General features: G+C 47.6%; 1 protein-coding gene across 1 annotated transcript; it reads right to left on the bottom strand.

The window, feature by feature from the left end:
* Positions 1-129: 129 nt before the first annotated feature.
* On the bottom strand, positions 130-18556 carry PANK4 (pantothenate kinase 4 (inactive)). Its single transcript, XM_059487625.1, has 19 exons — positions 18323-18556; positions 15725-15807; positions 15037-15245; positions 13441-13624; positions 12847-12939; positions 11568-11721; positions 10721-10902; positions 9305-9386; positions 8103-8203; positions 7344-7499; positions 6408-6520; positions 5828-5915; positions 4822-4973; positions 4353-4408; positions 3860-3909; positions 2602-2709; positions 2358-2458; positions 1862-1930; positions 130-530 (listed from the first exon to the last, which is right to left on the bottom strand). Exons 1-19 carry the CDS (start codon positions 18438-18440, stop codon positions 317-319), a joined length of 2313 nt encoding a protein of 770 aa, XP_059343608.1. The 5' UTR covers positions 18441-18556; the 3' UTR covers positions 130-316.
* Between the last annotated feature and the right edge of the window lie 2843 nt (positions 18557-21399).

A 21399-nucleotide genomic window follows, 5' to 3' on the forward strand; every position in this document is an offset into this window, starting at 1 on the left:
GAGATGTATAAAAAAAGGTTTCATTGACATTTAAATATATTTCTATATGAATGTCTCACAGAACAAAAAAATAAAGTCTTTTCATCACAAATACTGCAGCATTAAAATAAACACTTACCAAAATAAACAATGAGTGATATACATATATATATTTGAGTGTGTAGACTATAGAGTGAATCATATTGTCGCTTTTTAAGTCACAAAAGCACAATATAAATACGGAATTTCCTGTGAACTCTTGTCCCTGTTGTAATAAAAATACATTCTTTACAGTTAAAGTAAAACTAGTGCAAGTCCGTGGGCCGTGCCAGCTCCATCATTTACAGGGCACTTCGTACTTGAAGATGACGCTGAAGATTTTGCCCCCGAGGCGGTCGGCGAGCCACGAGTTCTTGATGACGGCCAGCTTGAGGCTCTCACACCTGAGCACGGCGTAGTAGTTGGTGTGGATGGCCCTGCCCATGCCCTCGATGACCACCAGGTCTGTCTGCCGCTCCCGCACCAGCACGGCCAGGCCCTGGTCCAGGCGGCTGCAACGCAGAGCGGCCACAGTAAGGGCACGTCACAGCCACACCACGGCCACACTGCGGCCACACCACAGCCACCACTGCGGCCACACCACAGCCACACTGCGGCCACACCACGGCCACCACTGCGGCCACACCACGGCCACACTGCGGCCACACCACAGCCACCACTGCGGCCACACCACGGCCACCACTGCGGCCACACCACGGCCTCACTGCGGCCACACCACGGCCACCACTGTGGTCAGACCACGGCCACACCGTGGCCATCCTTCAGCCACCACTGCAGCCACACCACAGCCACACCGTGGCCATCCTTCAGCCACCACTGCAGCCACACTTCCGTCACACCTTGGCCACCCCTGCAGCCACATCTCGGCCACATCCCAGCACCACCTGCAGCCACACCACGGCCTCATTGCAGCCACCCCTCAGCCACCAGTGTGGCCACACCATGGCCACACCTTAGTTCCACCTGCAGCCACACCACAGCCACACCTTCGCCCAACCTGCAGCCACACCATGGCCACACCTCAGCTCCATTTGCAGCCACACCACAGCCACACTGCAGCCATCCTTTGGCCACCACTGCAGTCACACTTTGGTCACACTTCAGCCACACCTGCAGCCACACCTTAGCTCCATCTGCAGCCTCACCACGGCCATACCTCAGCCACAACTGCAGCCACACTTTGGTCACACCCCAGCTCCACCTGCAGCCACACCACGGTCACATTGTGGCCACCCCTCAGCCACGACTTTGGCCACACCTGCAGCCACATCCCAGCTCCACCTTCAGCCACACTGCAGCCACACCATGGCCACCAATGCAGCCACACTTTGATCACACCTTGGCCACACCTTGGCCACACCCCAGAGCTGCCCCGAGCTGCCCACTGGGACTCTCCATGGAGTTTCTGGTGCCCACAAACAGCAGCCCCTGAAAGCCAAGGGGATTGACTGAAATGTTGTTTAAATGCACCCAAGCTTGGATTTTGATACAGGTAAATTCTGTCTCCAATAGAGGAACTGATCAGAAAAGGTTAAACAGGGTGAAATGGTGCTTCTGTCCCGGGGGGTTTGGCCACCTGCAGTATCTGGCACCAGCCATAACCACAGCTCCCGACCCAGCTGTGTCCTGCACACAGACACCTCACCAAGGGCTGTAAGGCCTGAGCAGTGTCACAGCTCTGTAAACCCACACTAAGCACCTCCTGATGGGTGTGCAGAAGTGATTCCCAGTGGGAAGGGTGCCTGGGATGCTCCACAGCCAAACCTCTGACCATCCTGCAGCTGAGGGACACCAATCACACAGTGGGGCTTTGCCCACGTACCTCAGATCCAGGCACGGAGAACTGGAGCCCGTCTGAACCAACAGCAGCTTCTCATCCCTCAGTGCAGAGCTGTTAAAAAAGACAAAAATATTAAACAGCTGCTTCAGCAGGTCCTTGCACATCTGGGAATAAGCCAGAGGAGCAGGAATATCAAACCCTCTTTTGCAGAGGCTTCCTTTGCTGCAGGGACTTCACCAGGAAACACAATGTTTCCTTGAGCATCCTCTCCTGGGGACACTCTGTGTGTGACAAACATGGATTTGCCTCTATTAACACAGAAAATTCCTGGTAGAGCAGCTGCAGTGCTTGTCAGGGGAAGACACAAAAAGAAATGTAACTACAGGCGCGCCAGAAAGACCCAATTTCTAAATTTTTCACTTTAACGAAAGCAAAAGCTCTGCCTTGGGCTGAGGCTGGAGTTAGAGATGAAGAGAGAAATGCAAAGCCAGGCTGGGCTGTCCCCAGGGAGGGTGACAGGGACAGGGGTGCTGCTTACTGGATCACGGGGTCCATGGCCGCGATGCGCTCGGTCACGATCAGGGACTCGCTGTAGGTGACGTCGTTGAGGGCAGGGCCAGAGTTACAGGCCAGAATCACCTGGGGGAGGTCACACAGTCAGGCTCTGGCATTCCAGGTGCTTGGATCACTCCCAGTTTGGCAGAGGAGTGTCCTGCTGGTGGGCAGTGATACCTGCCAGCAGTTACCAAAACTCCAGAGGAATGGCAGGGAGAAGCACTCACCTCTGTCCCTCTAGAAAGGAGCTCTCGGACAAAAGGAAAGACTCCTAAAATTATGTCTATCCCACTGTTATCTGCGAAAATTAAGGCACATTTATGAGGGGGACCCTCCTGCAAGAGAAAACCAATGCATTCAGGATGGAGCACCACTCACCTCAGGGCAGTTTGTTATTCACAGCTACTCCTCCCACATTTTACAGCCTCAAACACCTGAGCCTTGGGGTCTGGATTGCAGCAAGCCCCCAGCACACAAACAGGAGGAATGGGGCTCCCTGATGGTGCCTTTGCACAGGGGTTTAAACAGCTCCTGTTTTAAAACACCCCTCAAGCTCCTGTGCTGTGTTTGAGACAGGGCTCTCAAACTCCAGCAGTAAAACCTCCACCTGCCAACTCAAGCCAGGCCTAACTCCAGAGCCAGGCTTTGATCCTGAACGTGCTGGGTGCCAGCTGGACCTACCTTGGAGGGTGTTTTAAGCCAGCCTGGTGCTGGCTGCACAGCATTCCCTTCTGCCAGGAAAGGGCAGCATGGACTGTGGGGGCAGTGACATCCTAAAATGAAAAGATATTGCCTATTCTCCATTAACCTCTTCATTTGTTCTCAACCTGGTGTTATGAAACTTAGTTCACTCCAGTTCATACCAGCAGAAGAACTGAAAAATGCTGAATTCCTAATAAAACCTGACAGGACAGTGCCTGTAGTTCCCTAATTATCCCTGTTACACAAGATTAGCTGGTGCTTTGTTTTAGGATGGAGCATGTAATGATTTGCTATAGTCTGCTCATCCCCAACCTTTAAGCTGCCATTTTCAACTGAGAGATTTACACAGAGACACAAAAGCTTTTTAATTAATCTTAATTAAATGGTAAAAGAGATCACATGGGAAAAAAAGAAAAAAAAAACTTTCCTAATTGGTAAGTTCATTGCTTCCAGCAAGCTCCTACATTCATGCCAGGTTTAGCTTGGCTACTCAGGGGGAGGAACAGCTCAAACACTACATTTGGCCCCAGGGGTTTAAATTCAGGGCTCTGGGTATGGAAATAGGAGCCCTGATGAGGAGGGGAGGCTCTGGAGCAGCTGGGCTCCAGTGGGAATTCAGGGAAGCAGCACTTTAAACCAATTCCTTTATTCCTTTCTTTATGGTGAATTACTGGGATTTGTTTTGGGCTGTCTGAACAGAGTCTGCTCAAACCCCACAATTCCCAAGGTGGTTTGATGATTAAGGGGGTTAATTAGTGGCTTTAGGGCCACCCAGGGTCGTACCTTCAGTCGCTCCAGCCACTGGCTGTAGGAATCTTCCAACCAGGGACGTTCTGTGGCACAGACAGAGCAGTGTCAGCATTTCTTATCAGCAGCCACTCACTCTTATCAGCAGTCACTCTGCACATGGTACAAGCAGGAGGCTCATGCTGCACTCCCTGAAGCATTGAAACATTTGAGCTCAGGTTTCCAAAGTTAAATGTGAAGGCTGGCAGAGTTCCTGAGCTCTGTTATGGGAATGGCTCCATGACAGGAGGCCTGAAGTGGAATTTTCACACTAAAGCTCTGTGTGAGTGCTGTGAGCTGGGTGTGAACCCCCAGGACTCTGTTCCCTGCCAGGGACACAGCAGTGAGTGACCATTTCTGAGTTTAAGGAGAGAGTCTGAAGGTTTAATTAAAACTCTGCATTTATATAACCCTAACAAGCCCTAATGATTTTTGAACCCCACTCCATTCCCTCATTAACACCCAACCACCAGCAGGGATCTCCCCTTACCTTGGAGCTTTGACTTGGCTTCTTCAAACCCAAACTGTGGCTCAGACTCCAGAACACTGGGACAGGAGAGAGACAAAGGGCACAGCTCAACACCTCCACCTCACACCAGTGGAATTCAAACATTTCTTTAGCTGGGGCCCAGCAATTTTACTGCACTGCTTGTACTGGGGGTGTCTGTGGGTCCCAAAACTGGGAAATGTATTTCGTGATCAAGTTAAAAACAAAAGGCTCGTCAGGAATTAAATCAGAGTTCTGATGCTAGAAGAAAACAGCCTCAGCAATGTACAGATGTTTGCAGGCAGAAGGGTACAGGCAAAAAAACCATTTTGGGGTCTGCAAACCACCATGAAATGTAATGACTTAAACCAGCTGCAGGCTGTAACAGTGGTGATGGGGAGATTGAGGAACTTTTGAGGAATTTTTTACATTCTGTAGTTTAAAGGGTGCTGTTAAAGGATGTAACACCTACTCTGAGACTGCCTTTGCTCCCCAGTCAAAGACATTCCCTGCCAGGAGTCCTTTCACCAGTGCAAACTGCCTCTCCTCCCAGCCCAGGGAGTCCAGGGACTCGATCACACTCTGGAAACACTTCAAGGCTATTCCATTTTCTTTCTGCTTTACCTGTAAGACAGACAGAAAACACTGGATTTACAGACCAACATTTCTTACCCAGCTTTGGCTGTCTCAGTCCCAAGGCCACTTTTAAGCATCTCCTCTGTGTTCATGGACCAACCAATTATTGTCAGTGTACTTAGGAGCAAGGAAAAACTTTCCTGGATTCTCACAAAAAGTGTCATGAGTGCCAGATATGATCTATAGCCCAAGAACTGCTTTTCTTAGCAAGTTAGAGGTGCAACAGACCTTGAGCAGATTGGGAAATGGCTCTTGGGCAAGAATGGGAGAGTAGACACACAAAACCCTTGTGGCAGTAAAATGATGCATCAACTCTAGGAAACCATCACCAGCAGTCCCACAAAATCTGAAGGGTGTTTATTTTTTCTTTTGCATCATCCCAAATTCTCAGCAGCTCTGAGGTTTTTTTCCCTTCTCTGTCTCCAGTGAGATCAGTGTTACAGGGTGAGATTTCTTAGAAAATTTAAAATGATTCTGGGTACCAAAGTCTTGTCCTGGCAGTAAACTTGTCTGAATTACAAGAAGCCAACAGAAGCAAAAGCCACCTCCCTTTTATCCCTTTCTCAGAGTGAAGGTAGCACTTGACAGTGCAGCCAGGGAGAACTTTCTCTGTATTTTGCAGAAATATGTCAAAGTCAGGAAAAGAGTCTTGGATCAGCCACCAGCACTGTTGTTATTTATATGTCACATAAACAAGTGGTGAGGAATGGACATAGAGAAAGTTGTTTTTTGAGAAATAATGACTTGAATGTCCTTTCCCCAATCATTTCATGTCACAGAACAAAACACAGAGAGAAAACAGCTGCATAGGGGTAATGAATGGAAAAGTGTCTTGAACTCACCTTGGAATAGGGGTCTGGAAAACTGAACTCATTCAAACAGTGTTCCCTTGTATCCAAGAGACTTCTGACTGTTAAGGTACCATATGCACTTTAAAAAGGGAGAAGGGGGGGAAAACAAATCAATTACTTCAAACAGAAAAAGTTATTTTTCCCTCTGTTTCCACTGTAAGTCACAGCCCCTCACATGAAGCTGAAAGTCCCAGGTGCTAAATCCTGGTTTCACCATAAGATTATTGAATCTACAATTAAGATCATTTATTGTAGATTCAGTAATCTTAAATTCGAAAATCTACAATAAGATTATTTAAATACAATGAGGGAAAATGTTCAGAATTGACTTGCTGCTATTTTTAATAACCACATACAAATTTTTAATAACAATTTTTCTGCCAAGATGGAGTTGAGCAGAGAAATTCTAAGACATGAAATCCAAAATCCCTGTGCAGAGGATGTTTGGCACATCTGAGCCTTCAGCCTGCTTGGCTTTGTTTGCTCTGCTTCACAACCTGGTTAGCTTTTGGTGGGCTTTCAGTGCTCAAAAGAAGCAGCAAGTGATGCAGAAGGGAAAATAAAAACTTACAAGGGCTGCTGCCTGAGTGTCTGGAGCTTATTCCAGTATTTCTGGCGGAATTTCTCAGCTCTCTCCTGTGCATCCACAGAGTCTGGCTGGCTGGCTGCAGCTCGCTTTGCCACCTGGCAGAGGAGAGAGGCAACACTTTTGGAGTTACCAAATTAACTCTTCTTCCTGGAATTGATGTGAAGTTCAGTCTGAGCAATAACCCCTCCATCTGCCTGCCTGTTCTGTGCCTGCTCCCTCCCACACAGCACCTCCCAGACTCCCTTCATTCCAAACAGTAAATAACATTTTAATGGCTCTTTTCATCCCAAAAGAGTTAAAGTTTGTTTTCCAGACTGTACTGTCAGAAATTAAGCACAAGTTCTAACTACTTAGAGGAGGGGAAAAAAGGTAACAATGCTCATCCACTAAAGGAGAAACAGAAGCAGAAATTTAATGGTGCACATCGACCCCTTGTGTTCCCTTTTTGTTTACTCCAGTGAACTGCCTGAATCAGCTTCAGAGCAGGAAAAAATAATTTATAATTTGTGCCTGGTTCAATTGTGCCCTTCCCATGGAAAAGTGTCTGTGAGGCAGCAGGACTGCTCCCAGAGGAGGAACAACCCAAGGATCTGTGGCCTTTGGTTGTGTAACTGTCCTGCTTCAGCTCTGTACAGAGAGGTCCAAGTGCCATTGAAGAGAGAAATGCTTTGAAAACACCTTTCAGGAGCTAAAAAAAAGCACCACAAAAGAACATTTCTGCCTTTGAAGGGGTCAAGCCCTTCTTTAAGAGACTGGGACAATTTCCCTCTGCCACAGGGAAAGAGGGGCTGGCCTTCCAGAGGGGTGCCACAGCAGGAACATTGTCCAGGACAAACACAGGACAAACATGCTGCTCCATAGAAGATTTATTTCTTAAATGTCTGTGTCACTCACACAGGTCTGTTCTGTGACTCTTACCCCATCCAGTGCCTCCTCAAAGCAGGTGAGCCAGTATTTTCTGGCCATGGCATCATCTGTGAGGTCAACAGTGTCTGGGATATAGGTGGAGGGGTCTTTCAGCAGTGGCAGGTTAACAAGTGGTCTCTCCAATCTGTCCATTTCCAGCATGTCAAACTAGGGGAGAAATGAAAGAGATGGATGAGAACTCACTCAGAAATTAATTTACAACGAATTAAATTAGCACAAGGGCTACAGAACTCCAGCCACTGTTAAGACTGACAGATTTGCAGACAATTATAGGTCATCATAAATAATCCAGTTCCCTCTGTGGATTATTTTATCCATGCCCACCCTAGAGACAGAAGTTGTCCAGTGTGAAAATAATCCACTGTGGAATCAGAATTGCTGCACTGTCAGTGACTTTAAGAGATGACTGGGCTTGTGCCCTTCTGTCCAATCTTGTATTTTTCTTCTCACAGGAAGCAAATTAACACTGCTTCAAGAGGGCTGAACATGACATTCCAAATTCTGAGCTATTTCAGCTGCAGCAAAATCCAGCTGAGAGACAAGCATTCCCCCAACTTTGGTGAAGAGAACAAGACAAAGTAGCAGCCAGACTGTTTTATGAAATGTTCCATTCAGCACTACACAGGACAGGAGACAACACCACACCAACAGCACACTGGGCACTTCTCTGGGAAGCAGGAGAATGATCAGCCATGTCCAGGTGAGCAGTGCTGAGAGAACACACACAGGGCAAGGAAAGACAGCACATACTGTACCACTGCGTGTTCTCTGCAAGGGGGAAACATCAGGGGATGTGCTCATGAGCCCAGAACTCCCAGCATAATTCTCTCCCCAGCTGTACTGGTTTGGATCTAGAAAAGAGAAAGACACAGACACACATAATCTGAAAATAAAACTGAGAATAGTGCTGTGAGTGAGTCTAGAGCCAGCATCCCTCTGAGCAGCTGCTGCACTACACAAGCCAGCTCCCCTTGTCTTTAAAAGCAAACAGAATTTTTCCCTCTAACCCCCAAGAGATGTTTCAACCACTCAATGAATTACCTGCTCCAAGGAGCTTCAACCTGAATGAGACAAGAGACAATTTAAGTTCTAAAATCATTATTTTAACCCCATTTCCTTGTCATTAATCAGCATGCCTTCAAAGCACTATCACTGAGCATTTATTTCTAAATCTAGATCCATTATTAACAAAATAGTATTACAGAACTCCCAAAGCACAATGTAAGCTTCAGAGAAACACTAAAGTTATTTCCAGATTGGCTTTATTTGAGGAAAGTTTAATGAGCTCAGATGTGCAGTTCATGCTGCAGAAGCAATGTCTTTAATTCCTCAGTAGCTGCTTCCTTGCCCATCTCTATCAAATGGGCAGGAAAAGAATTCCACATCCATTTTTTGGAGGTGTGTTTGATATTTGCTGAGCTAAGGAAAATCAGCAGCTGTGCCACTGGAACCAATGTACTGCCTGCCTTGCCAGTACACCCACAGGGGAAAAGGAAAACTGAACAGGCAGAATTCCACCAAAGCAGCCTGAATCCAAGGGATCTGGACAGAAGGGTCTCCTCTGGGAGGCTTTTCACTCTCAGACAAACAGTTTGGAGATACTGGTCTTCCTCAGCACATTAAAGGAACTCAGAAGTGGCCGCTTAAAGAGGGGGAGGTTCTCCAAACCCACATTTCTCCAGCTGGATTTAGAGCTGTGGCTGCTCTTTGTAGGAGTGCAGAGAAGAGAAAGGCCCAGTCCTGCTGTCCTCTCAAAGGTGAGCAGGAAATCCAGTGAGAAATTGAGATGTCCCTGCCAGAATGTATCAAACCAAAGCCCAGCATCTGTGTTTATTAGTGCCAAATGGATTTATTTAGGCAACAGCTTACATGCAGCCTCTCAAGAGAAACTTGGACAGTACACTGACATTTCAGAACACAGCATATACAGAACAGAGCAGTGCTGTACTTACTGTCTTGTTCAGCTCCTTTTAAAAATGCCCCAATGGCTCCCAGGTAGCCTTCATGTCTCAGGAACAATGCCTGAACCTCTCCCTGCCACAATATGAAACATTGCAATTGGATGGTCCCTGAGGGCTAACAGGCACTTCTTTGTCACTAGTTTCACACTTTAATTTAATAGAAACAACCAGAAGATGGTAATAGTCATTTGTGCTACATTCTCACACATTCAGCAACTTTTAATGGTGCTTCTGGAGCAGCTCAGGGAGGAACTGCTCACACACCTCATCCCCCAGTTATCACCCAGCTGGAAAACACCCATGCACCTGTGGTGTGAGGTCTATGGCCTTCCCAGGAACATCATTCCATGAATATTCAACTCCTCTTGCTTCAAACAGGCTGGAAATGGGATTGCCAAGGTGAGTGTGTGCCACTGCAGCCAACACCACCTTTGGGACGCTGCTCCTCGTGTTTATTTTATTGCACTGCTCTTCAACACCACACAGACACTGGGCATTACCCACAGGCAAGCATCCCCCCATCAAATAATCCAATTATTAATGCAAAATACAGGAATGCTGGGGAGGAGAAGCCTCACCCAGGCTGGGTGAGACATGGCCTCTTCCAAGGAATTCCTTTTCCAAGGAATTCAGCAGTGACTGGGAAACAGCAGCTCCAGCTCACAGGGAGATCTGGATTTCAATCCCTGGCAAAGTGTCTCTTACAACAACCTAAAGCTGCAGTTTTGCAATGGCTTTCTTGGAACAGAAAGGGCCAACAATGGTGAAATAAAGAGGGGAAAAGGCAGCACACAGGAGTCTCTTGCATAAAGCACTGAGATGAGAAAAAATTGGTGTCCTCTTCTCTATAAATTCCCAAAGTTCAGGACTAATCTACCTGTAACAACCATTAACAAGCTTGTGGATTGGACCTTTCTCCTAGCCAAAAATCTTCAGTATTTTCCACAGCTTCAAAACCTGCAAAGAACTTCAGCTTGGTTGGTTTGAGGTTCGATTTTCTTTTTAGTAACAAAACCCCACTGATGCCAAGTGCCTCAGCACAACAACCCCACACTGCATGGCCTGGGGGTGGAAAGATGAAATCAGCAAGAGGAATTGAATAATGATGGTGACTATCTAAGAACACAGTGGAAACTCATTACTTGGAGCTACAAGACAGATTGTCAATCAAAAAATAATAATAAAAAGAGAGAGAGGGAGGTAGGGAGAGAGGAAAAAGGGCCAGACACAACTCCCAGACATTTCACACTGATTTCACCCCTCCCACAACACATCCCTGCCTTACCTACCTAAGGAGCAGCATTCTAAGCTTACTTCATGTACAAATTCATTTATTAAGGTATCCCAACAGCCTAGAAAAACACCTAAAATGTGACTTTGCTGTGGGGAAGCCTGTGTTTTCCTTACCTTGGAGAAGAAGTTGATGCTGTAGGTGATTGTGCGCATGGTGACGGGGTGGCCCCGGATAAAAAACCCTCCAAAATAAATTTTATCCAGGTTGTGCAGTTTGGCATGCAGGCAGGCCAGCTGGCCAATGTCATTGCTGATCATGTGCAGCAAACTTTTGGCCATATCTTCTTTGGAAAACTCTGGAAGGCAAGGGAGAGTAAAGCAAACGGCACACAAAGTGAGGAAGCTGCAGTGGACTGTGCTTTTCTAACTGAACCTGCAGCTGGGGAAAGAAAAATCCAGGGTTGGAGCAGTTTTCTTTATGTGGGGAGAAGAAAATAAAAATCTCACATATATAATGTACTTCTAACAAGGAGGAGTGTGATTTGATTTTAAAAAAGCCCTCACTAAGCCTATGTGACATATTTCTTGAAAAGAAACTTCTGGATGGCATGAATTCATTTCTTCTCTCTAGGAACCAGGGGTGAGGGTTCATCCATCCCTCCTGGCCTGAAATCACTGCAAGTGATTTCATTAAGATAATGCAAATTGTAATAAATCATTGCCAAAGGGCCTTTCTGCAGCCCAGAAAGCCACATCTATTTCCCACAGGAATGGATTAACCCCAGGCTAACCAGACAGCTATTTTTTAATTTTCCCTTGGCTTAGGCAATCCCAAACTGAAAATATAAATATCTGCTTTTAAAGCAGTACTGAATAATATTTTAAATCAATATTGTGCAGGCAAACCACAAGATCATGAAAGAAGCTGGTGATTATTTTCAGCTCTATTTGTTAGATCAGGATAAAGTTAATTCCCAAGAGCCAGAGGAGATGTTTGGGGAGATCTTTTTGATCCCAGTACCTTTGTCTGCTGTGGTGGACTTCCCAAAGCTGCTGGCAATGAGATTCCCACTGAGCCCCAGGGTCTGGTAGGCACCTCCATACACATCCTTCACCAGCATGTCCACGTTGGTGTGCTGGCCCTTTGAGGCCAGCTGCAGCAGTTCATCAAATTTCTGAGGGTGAGAAGCACAGGCAAATGTACAGGAAAATCTCTGACCTGAACCAGAGCTCTGCAGCATCCTCACTGCCCAAAACCAGTGTTAGAATGAACCCTGCCAGCCAAAGACAGGCTGGTCCTAATTACAAGGATGTATCCACAGTGATCAAACACACAGATCTCAAGTGGAGTTCCTTTAAAAATCACAATCAACCCTTGTTATCTGCAGATATTTTGTTGAATTTCTCTTGAAAATTAGGGTGGGTCAGCACATATAAAACAGTCAGAAGCCTCATGGCATCCCTTATCTTGGAATTCAGAAACACAGGAACTAAGAGGAAACAGAATTTTGTCTTGCTGAAGCACAATAAAAGAGAAGTTTGAGAAAAAAGTCTCAGTGTGCCTTCACTGCCCCTGAAATTAAACTTGCAGGCAAGCTCCATTATGCCAATACTTAATTTATAACCCTGTTAACTTGAATTTCTTCTACAAAACCAAGAGAGAACGGAGAGCAGGCACTGCCATGGTTTAAGATCTCTTCTTCAGGAGCATCAACCCAAAAGCCCAGCCCAGGCTGTGCCCTCCCTTTGACATTTTCCTATCTGGTGCATTTGTAACTCAAGCTTTTCCCACACTGCTGACATTTAGGACACTCAATTAAGCCACGTGGCTCTTTGGGAAGCCCAGCATGATGTCAGAGCAGGACTAAGTCAGGCCTTGATCGTCAGCCCAGGATTTAAATTTGAATTGGCAACCAAAGAACCAACCATGAGGCAAAATTTCTCCTCTCAGCTCCCAGACATTTTGCAGCAATTCTGTGCACCCTGCTTTCTTCTGCAGACAGTGCTGCAGGAACTGGGCTGGTGTTTTAAGTTGAAAAGAGAATAAAAAATTACTTTGAGGAGGCTCTTGTCCATCATTTGTCCTTGATTGCTTTTGGTCACAATAAGCATCTTCTAATTCTTGTCCCTATATTCCACCAGTATCTTCTTTTCATGTAAAACTTCCTTTTATGCATCAGAAGTGTCAAAAATATAAACACAAGCCCAGGACTCAGCCTTCTTACCTAACAATTAAGCATTTCAGGTTTCCTCCCAGCATTTAATTTAATCCCACCCCATTAAAAGAGACACTTGGGTACCTTTGTTTTGGTGAGCAGAGCTCCCAGACCCCAGAAGGTTCCACCTCCAATTGAGCTGCCCCCAATCCATTCAAATTTGTCTTCTGATTCTACCTGTGAGTCAAACAGGGCAGATTTATTCAGAAAGTCCTTTTATAATGTTGAACACATTTAAATGTCAGAGTGTGCAGAGTTTTGGAGGAGTGGAATCAGTGGAGATGGAATCCTTCCACTGTGGAAGGGGCAGGTGAGAAGGGAATGTTGCACACACACCACAAGCAGTTTTGGAAATCTTTGTGTTTTATTCTTGGCAAATAATGCTAAATATAGACATTAAACTTGGTCTCTTCAACAAACAAAAATCACTTTGATCTGACAGCCTTTGTCCTCATTGAGTAATCACTTCTCTAAACATCATATTAAATGTAATTTTAAAAATATAGTGAATAGAAAAGCATTCAAAACTCTGCAATTAATAGAAATAACTCAATAAACTTTAAAAAGGGCAAAATTTTATTTTTAAACCTTGCATTACCCAGGAACAAATCTGAACCAGGGAGAGGTTTCAGATCACCTTTATCAAATCTCCAGCAGAGCATTTTGGGCACCACTCACCTTGACTATGGAGACCCCTGAGCCAATGTTGACCAGCAAATAAGGGAAAATGTTGGGGTGGTTGGTCTGGAAGCGGAATTCTGTGTCTGAGTCCTTCTGGTAAGCAAACACCTCGTGGGGGATGTTCCTCAGCACAAAGTTGCACCCCTTAATTAGGCAGGTCATTACATCTTCCTTATCAACTCTGAGGGGGAGGAAAAAGCCTTAAATAACTGTGCCAGCCCTCCTGATAAGGCAGTTTGTTTTTGGAGCAGGATTTTTGCACAGACTTTGCAGAGGGGAATTTTCACAGCAGCTGGCACAAGCCCAGCCCCACGGAAACATGAAACCTCCATCTGCACATGGCCTGGTGCTCCCCTCCCACGCCAGGAGTCCAGGCTGGGGTTCTGTTACACAGTAACTTCAATCATGTTGTCATTAAAAATAATCCTGTTTGCTTGTTTACACTGCTCCTTTCCTGCCCTGCTCCTTTCATGGGCTGTGCACCCCGGCCATAAAGTAGGTCAGGAGGCTCAGCTGGAAATTAACCTCAAAAAACAATTTCCCAACATGGAATAATTGTGTGTTTCTCTTCCCCTGACTCTAATAAAGCACAAAAGGCCCCCTCAAGATTTCAGCACTTGTTTAGGACAGATTCAAGGGGTTGGGAGGAGCCTACAAGTGGGATTAGCAAACACAGAAAAAGACTTCTCACAAGAGTAGCAGGATTCACAACAGGATATCCCCAGTGTGAGGTCTGGGAATGTGATACAAAACTTAGAGATGATTGATAAGTCAGATAACACACACTGATTTCTGAACTTCTGTGTCTCTGTATGGAAATTCCTACAGGAAATATCCTGAGGCTTGTTGGAAACACAAACAAGGCACAAACTCATCTCAACTACTGCAGAATGATTTGTGTGTTCCATGGTGGAGAAGCTGCTCTGGTCTGGAGCTGGGGAAAAGCTGAGTGTGTCAGAACCAAATAAAAACCTAAACCAGAGGCACCACATGAGATAAGAGGGGAAAGTGCCTCCTTATCTTGATCAATTCATCTTTAGTACAGCCAATAAGGTACTAAAGGGGGCTGGTGTGAAATAAAGAGGTAACAGAGCCCAGCTTATCAGGAGAAATAAGAAATTTGCAAAGATAATCTAAAAGATGAGCACAGGCCCTCAGGGGTTGAGGAATCTCCTACAGAGATCACAGCAGAGGTGCCTTGAAGCTCTCCCCAGTGTTAATATTGGGGTAAATTAATGCTTTTCTACACTTACAGCATAGAAAGTGTGAATTTATAGGCACCACCATCTGTGGCTTTGATGGCTTTTGTCTCTATATAGATAAGATGGCCTTTGGTGACATCTAGGCAGATTTCAGTGTCAACTTTTTAGGATTTGGTGTTTGATAATGGTGCTTGAACAGTAAATTCATGAGGCTGTAAGTTCATGGGGCTGCCCTTTGTTCTCCTGCAGGCCTTTGTATGAAATTTAGGTAGGAGCTGTACAATAAATGACTGTCACGTGAATTCCCTCTGAGCATGCCCAGGAAAATGACAAAAGCTTTAGGAGTAGGTGTAAGTTAATTCCTCACAGAAGAAAAAGCAGTTCCACTTACTTCAACCCCAGCTTCTTCTCAATAAGGTCTTTGAATTTATAGGCACCACCACCTGTGGCTTTGATGACTTTTGTCTCTGTATTGACAAGATGGTCTTTGATGAAATCTAGGCAGGTTTCAATGTAAGTGTTTTCAAATTTAATGAAGTGAAGTCGAGCTGTAATCTCCTCCTGGACAGATATTTCATACAAAGGTTCATTGTCTATGTCCTTCAAAAGAGAAAAGGATTTCTTAGAGAACATCAAGGTTAAATGCTGAACTACTGAACATCAATACTTGTGCTTTTCTTGCCCTTGAAACTGTGTTAATGCCATTAAACATAACACCTCAAGCTGTGGCAAAGAAGAATAGAGTTTCACAGCTCTTAATTCTCCTTAAGCTGAGATAATCAATTCTCCCATGCAGCTGACGTGCAGGAAATCCCTCTGCATGAGGAAACTTATTTCTGCACAGGAGCAGGGATTTTTAACAAAAGTACCACACTTACTGTCTTATTAAATATTTATTAAAATAAATATTTTAATCAATTAAATATAAATAATAAAATTAAATATAAATAGTACCTGGCAATACAAACACTTCTCAGAAAGTTTTATATAAGCAAGTTATTAGATGGGTTTGGATGTAATTTCTTTCTAGCCAGTCCAGAATCTCACTCCTGTGAGTCAATCCCTGATGGAATTCTCACCTTTCCAGAATGATCAAAGGATCTCACTCTTGCCACTTTGTGCTGTACAGTTGAGTAATAAGCCAGCTTGGTTAATGAACCACCTGTTCATAAAGAGATGACAAGTTATGATTAATGCCTCACCTTGGAGCAAACAATAGAATTTGTGTTTATGTCAGCTCTTGGTTCTCCAGGTTTCCTCAGGTAAAGCCAGAGAAAATTAATGGGAATGCAGAAAGAATTCTTTGCTGAGGAACTTCTTGGCCTGCTTAACCCCCAGAGCATCACAGGAGGGAAAAGCTCCATAAATTCAGTTTGTGCCTGACTGATGTGGGACGAGGATGAGCAGTGGAAATTCTCAATTAGCCAGGCTAATAACATGTACTGCTGTTATTCACCTTGTTTGGGAACTTCATGAAACCCCCCAAATCTGTACCAGGATTTTCTCAGCTGGTTTGGCACCACTGAGCAATGCCCCTCATGTGCACAGAGTGTTTCAGAACAACACCTAAATAACATTCTCACCCTGCTTTTAGGGACAAATCTGCAAACTCCTGGCTGGTTAGAAAATGACCCTCTGTACTGAGTCATTATTTTGCAAGACTCATCTTGGCTTTGGGGTAAAGAATGCTCAGAGTGCTGTTTCTCAAGCACACAAAAGTGGAGATGTTAGCAATGTGCAAGTCTGAGCAGAGCAGCCTCATCACACCCTTCAGGCCTCCAGTCTGCTCATGGCAATAAAACTTTCAAACTTTCAACTCTCCCCTTGAAAAAGAGTTCAAGCCCTTGCCCTGTCTTTGCAGCTGACCTGCAGAAGTGGATTTCTGGGGTTACACTGAATAACTTCAATGTTTTCCAGCACAGTGCTCCAGGTCTGAGGGTAACTGTGATCCACTACTGGGTTAACATTAAAGTCCTGAAAGTAAATAAAAACCTGGCAATGTCAGATCCTAAATAATGGCTAAGTTCAGTGGCACTGCACTCTGCTGCCTAATAAAAACCAAGAAATGAAGCAGCAGAGGTGAAAGACACTGTCAGCTCTTCCACAACACTCAAACATTTTTGTTAGGAAAATATTTGCAACCTGTAGGAGAAAAACAGGCAGTTTACTCCAGGAAAATTTAAGTGAGGTCAATGTAGAGTGACCATGGACAGAAACCTACAGTATCAAAAGCAATAAAGCTCCCCTGACCTTGGATCTGATTTCAGTGTCCCAGGCACTGCTTTGAAGTCTCTGGTAAACAAAACCCACGGTCTGTTCTGCTAAAAGGTGAGGGCTGGCACAGCTTTTATGGGAAAGTTTCCCTCCACAGCTCCAAGCTGAGGCTCAGCGTTGGAATGTCACTTTCTTTACACCGACAATGACACAGGTGCTGCAGGAATTCCCCACCAGCCCCACGGGATGCAGAGCCATGGCTTTGCGCGTTATCCCCTTGCTCTCCCAGTTTTTAAAGACTTAAATCCATTCAGAACACCAGCTGAGACATGTAACTAGGTTTTATAACTAATCCCAGGACTCTAATTCCGAGCTGACCCGCACAAAGGGCCGGCTCCAGCTGTTATTTTCACAGGCGTGGAACCAGCAGCTCCCGAGGGGCTGAAGTGACACAACAACATTTTCTATTATGGGGCAGGTTTTATTCCCGCTCTCCCTGAGTCTCCAGCACACAGAGCAGTGTTCACCCGAGCAATAACAGCTTGCTTTTCTTTTCTCTGGCTTTTCTCCTAAAAAGTTCTGCTGATCTTGAGGCAGTAAAATGTGTGAAACGGCACTTGTGGCTTAGTGGGTGTCCGCAGAACCACTGCTGATCCCTGCACGGGAGGAACTGGGAAGAAACTCAGCCTGTCCCTGCACAGCTCCCTGTGTCACCCTGACAAGTGTCACCCTGACAAGTGTCACCCTGTCCCGCATAGGGAAATCGCCAATGTTGGCTGCTCGAATGTACGCACAGAGCAGCGGGTGGTTTGGGGGTGATTGAGGCAGCAATGACAGACCCCGACACCTTGCCCAGCCCAGGCAATGCCACAGCCGCCGTCCCCGGCTCTTTTTGCTTCTTCCAGGCCGGTTCTGGGAGCCGGAGGAGCGCCCGCAGCATCCCGCGGGCCGCGGCCTGGGCCGGGGGGCGGCTGAGGGGCTCCGCACTCGGGCCTGGCGCACTGGGGCAGGGCCCGGCGCGCTCTGAGGGGGTGCAGCCGATGTTCCCCAGCCCCGCCGCCCCCCGGCCGGTCCGGCCGAGCCCTCCGGGCTCTCCCCCGTTCCCCCTTGGCCGCCAAGGGCAGCCCCGACCGGGCCACCCCGCCCGGCTCCCCGCGGCCCGTTACCCGCGCGGGGCCCGCCGGGATTTGTAGTGCCGCTGCTCGCCCGCGCCGCGCCGGTACCCGGCAGCAGGACTACAATTCCCGTCGTGCCCTGCGCCGCCCCCCATACCGCGCAACCCGCCGGGAGCTGTAGTGAGTCCGCGCCCACCCGCGCTGGCCCGCGTTTCGTGGGGGACTACACTTCCCAGCGTGCCCCGCGCGCGCCCGGCCCGGCCCACCGCGGGCCCCCTCACCGGGGCTGCAGCCGCCGCCCGTTCCCCGCCGCCGCCCCTCATCCGCAGGCCTCCCCCGCCCGGTTACCGATGTCTATGGCGAAGCGCTTGGCGTTCTCCAGGTTGCGGAAGATCTCGTCGGGCGGGAGGGTGATGCTCTTGTCCAGGCTGCCGTGACCGCTGCCGCGCCCGCCCCGCTCCGCCATTTTGAACACGACCCACTCCCTCCCTCACCCCGGCCTCATCGGCATGCAAATGTATGCGCATAAATCTGCATACGAACGAGAGGAGGTGCGGGGAAATCAGGCGGGGAGAGCGCGCTGGCCCCGCCCACCGGTGGGGGGCGTGGCCTGAGGGAGTCCGCCGTGAGGGGGCGGAAAAGCCGGGAGGGGACGGGGGGAGAATGGGGGGAAATATCGGGGAGGGGTCGGTGAGACCCCGGGGAGAACGGGGGTAGAACAGGGGGAGACCCCGCGGGGAACGGGGGGATACGCCGGGGAGGGGTCCCTGAGACTCCAGGGGTGGAAATTGGAAAGAAACCCTCGGCGAGGGCAAAGAGATCCCCGGGGAAAACTGAGGGGGAAAAGGGCGGAGAGACCCCCGGGGGAAATTGAAGGGGGACCCCAGGGAAGGGGCGAGGAGACCCCCGGGGACGGGGAGAGACCGATACACGGAGCAGCCCCTGGTTTGGCGTGTCCCCTCTAGCCAAACCCCTGAATTTTAACCCCCCGCGTGTTTCCAGGTGATTTATGACCTTGATTCATCCCCAGGAATGTGAATTTGTGCCCTGGAAAACTTTATTTAAATTAAATAAAAGTACTTTCTGTGTTTGGTGTCCCTGCCTGTCACCAGGGGTTGGAGTTAGGTGATATTTAAGGTGCCTCCCAACCAAACCATTCCATGATTTTTGTCATCCTCACAGTGACCTTTCTGGCTCTGAATTCCCAGAGAATTGGCTGCTCGGGTGTGCTGTTATTTTTGTCTCACATTGAGAGAGCTGGGGTTTGATATTCCCGAGCTATGGAAAACAGCATTGCAGAGGTCCTGATGGGAAATTTGGTGTTAAATATGAATATCTCTGCTTTCACTGGAATCTGTCTCGTGTCAGTTGACCGCAGGGAAACCAGCTGTAAAAACTACTTAAAAAAAAAAGAATGACTTTGTTTTGATTAAGCAGATTTTTATTTATTTTTGACCTTTAAAAGTTTCTGCAACTTCTGATGTTCAAGACAACTCTGGCACAGGTCATACATTGGTGCAGCTTGCACAGAACACATCATAACATCCTCCAAGGACAGTAACAAATTCCCATTTTCCCCTGGCAAAAGGGTACCAAAAATTAAATATAATTTATACACCTGCCTTTCATGAAAGACTTAAATAAATATTTCTTTTACAATGGACAGCACAGCTGTAACTTCCAGTCCTATAAGGACACAAAAACGAGGTCCTTCCTTTACAAAAGGCACACACACATCCTGAACCTCACAAACAGCCCTGGCTCGTGAGCAAGACATCCCGAGGAATTTCCTCTACACAGTTTTGAGCTCATTCTCAGAGCGTGCTCAGTACACACTATAAATGTTATAGATTATAAATATTATCGATTATAAATATTATAAATATTATAAATATTATAGAACCCCTCGTGGCGCCGTGGGAAGGCCAGATTCCCCAATGTGTCCTGTGAGACACATTCCAGGCGTGGATGCCCTGGGAGGAAGAGGAGAGAGGAAAACTGGGAATTCTGACCATCCCAGGGTTACAGCTTTCCCAGCAGAGGTACAGGGACAACCTCACAGAGGTTGAGAGCAGCCAAGCCCTCCCAGCAGGAGGATCCAGCTCACATTCATTCCCTCAGAACAACTTTCTCTCCACGCCATGGGATGGCTGCAGTCCCTCAGGGAGAAGGGGAGGAGAGCAATGACCTGCTCAAAAAAGGGGAAACATTCTTCCCTACTCATGAGAGGAGCAAGGGTGACTTGTACAGCAAGTCATGGGCTCCTCTGGAATACGGAAAAGTCCAAAAATCACAGAATTGGGAAATGCTGGTGCCTCCCGAGGCTGTGGCATCACTGCAGTGCTGGAGGAAGAGGCAGAGTCCCCAAGTGCCACCTGTCACCTCCAGGAGTGGCAGCTCAGCTTCTCCATGGGATGGAGGGATGGGAATTGCAGAGGAGCCCATCGGGATTATCCTGCTGAGGACTCCTGGAATGGGCTGCAAGGGCAGGAGAGGAGGAAATGTTACACGGGGAGAGGCTTTTCCTAAAGGAAAAGGGAGTGAGAGGGATAGGGGATGGGATCAATGGGGTGGGATCAGTGGGGTGGGATCAATGGGATGGGATGGGATTGATGGGATAGGATGGGATGGGATCAGTGGGATGGGATCAGTGGGATGGGATAGGATGGGATGGGATGGGATCAATGGGATAGGATGGGATGGGATCAATGGGATTGGGTGGGATGGGATCAATGGGATTGGGTGGGATGGGATGGGCAGCACTCACCTCACCCATATCCCAGCTCGCTCACAGCCATTCCTCCCACGATTTCTCCTTTTTCCCTCTCAGAGCTGGGCCGGTCCCTCTGAAATCCCTTCTCCAGACAGTTCCAGCTGCTGTAAATCCCACCCGAGGTTGCCGAGCTGTAACACAGAAGGGAAGGTGAGGGAAGGTGAGGGCAGGTGAGCAGCGAGGTTCCCCCAGCCCCGCACATTTGTGTCCCTTCCCTTCTCAGGTACTCACTCTCCGGGCCATGGGATGCTGTCCTGGCTTAGGACAGACGTCCAGGGACAGAGCAGGGTTATCCCAAGGGCTGCTCCCAGCTCGGAGTGCGGGATCTGCCCTATTTATACCCAGCAGCCGCATTACAAAGTCTGGGTCCGGAGCGAGCCGCAGTTTCCCACAGTCTGCAGCCAATCCGTGCGTGCCCGGCACAATGGGAAAGCATCCATTACAGCATGGCAAATTGACTGTGAATCGCCTGGGGATAATACCCCGCTCCCAAAGGAGCAGGTGGGCCGGGGAGCGGGGGACACAATGGGGTTTGGCATCGCGGAGCTGGGCAGGGAACGTGGGAAAGCGTTGCCCGTCTTTATCATCCGGCTTCTGCCTGATGTTGGGAGCTGCGACAGCTCAATGTGCTGCCTTTTCCCAGGCTGGCTTG

Source organism: Ammospiza nelsoni, chromosome 22, assembly GCF_027579445.1.
Source record: "Ammospiza nelsoni isolate bAmmNel1 chromosome 22, bAmmNel1.pri, whole genome shotgun sequence".
Taxonomy (NCBI): Eukaryota; Metazoa; Chordata; class Aves; order Passeriformes; family Passerellidae; genus Ammospiza; species Ammospiza nelsoni.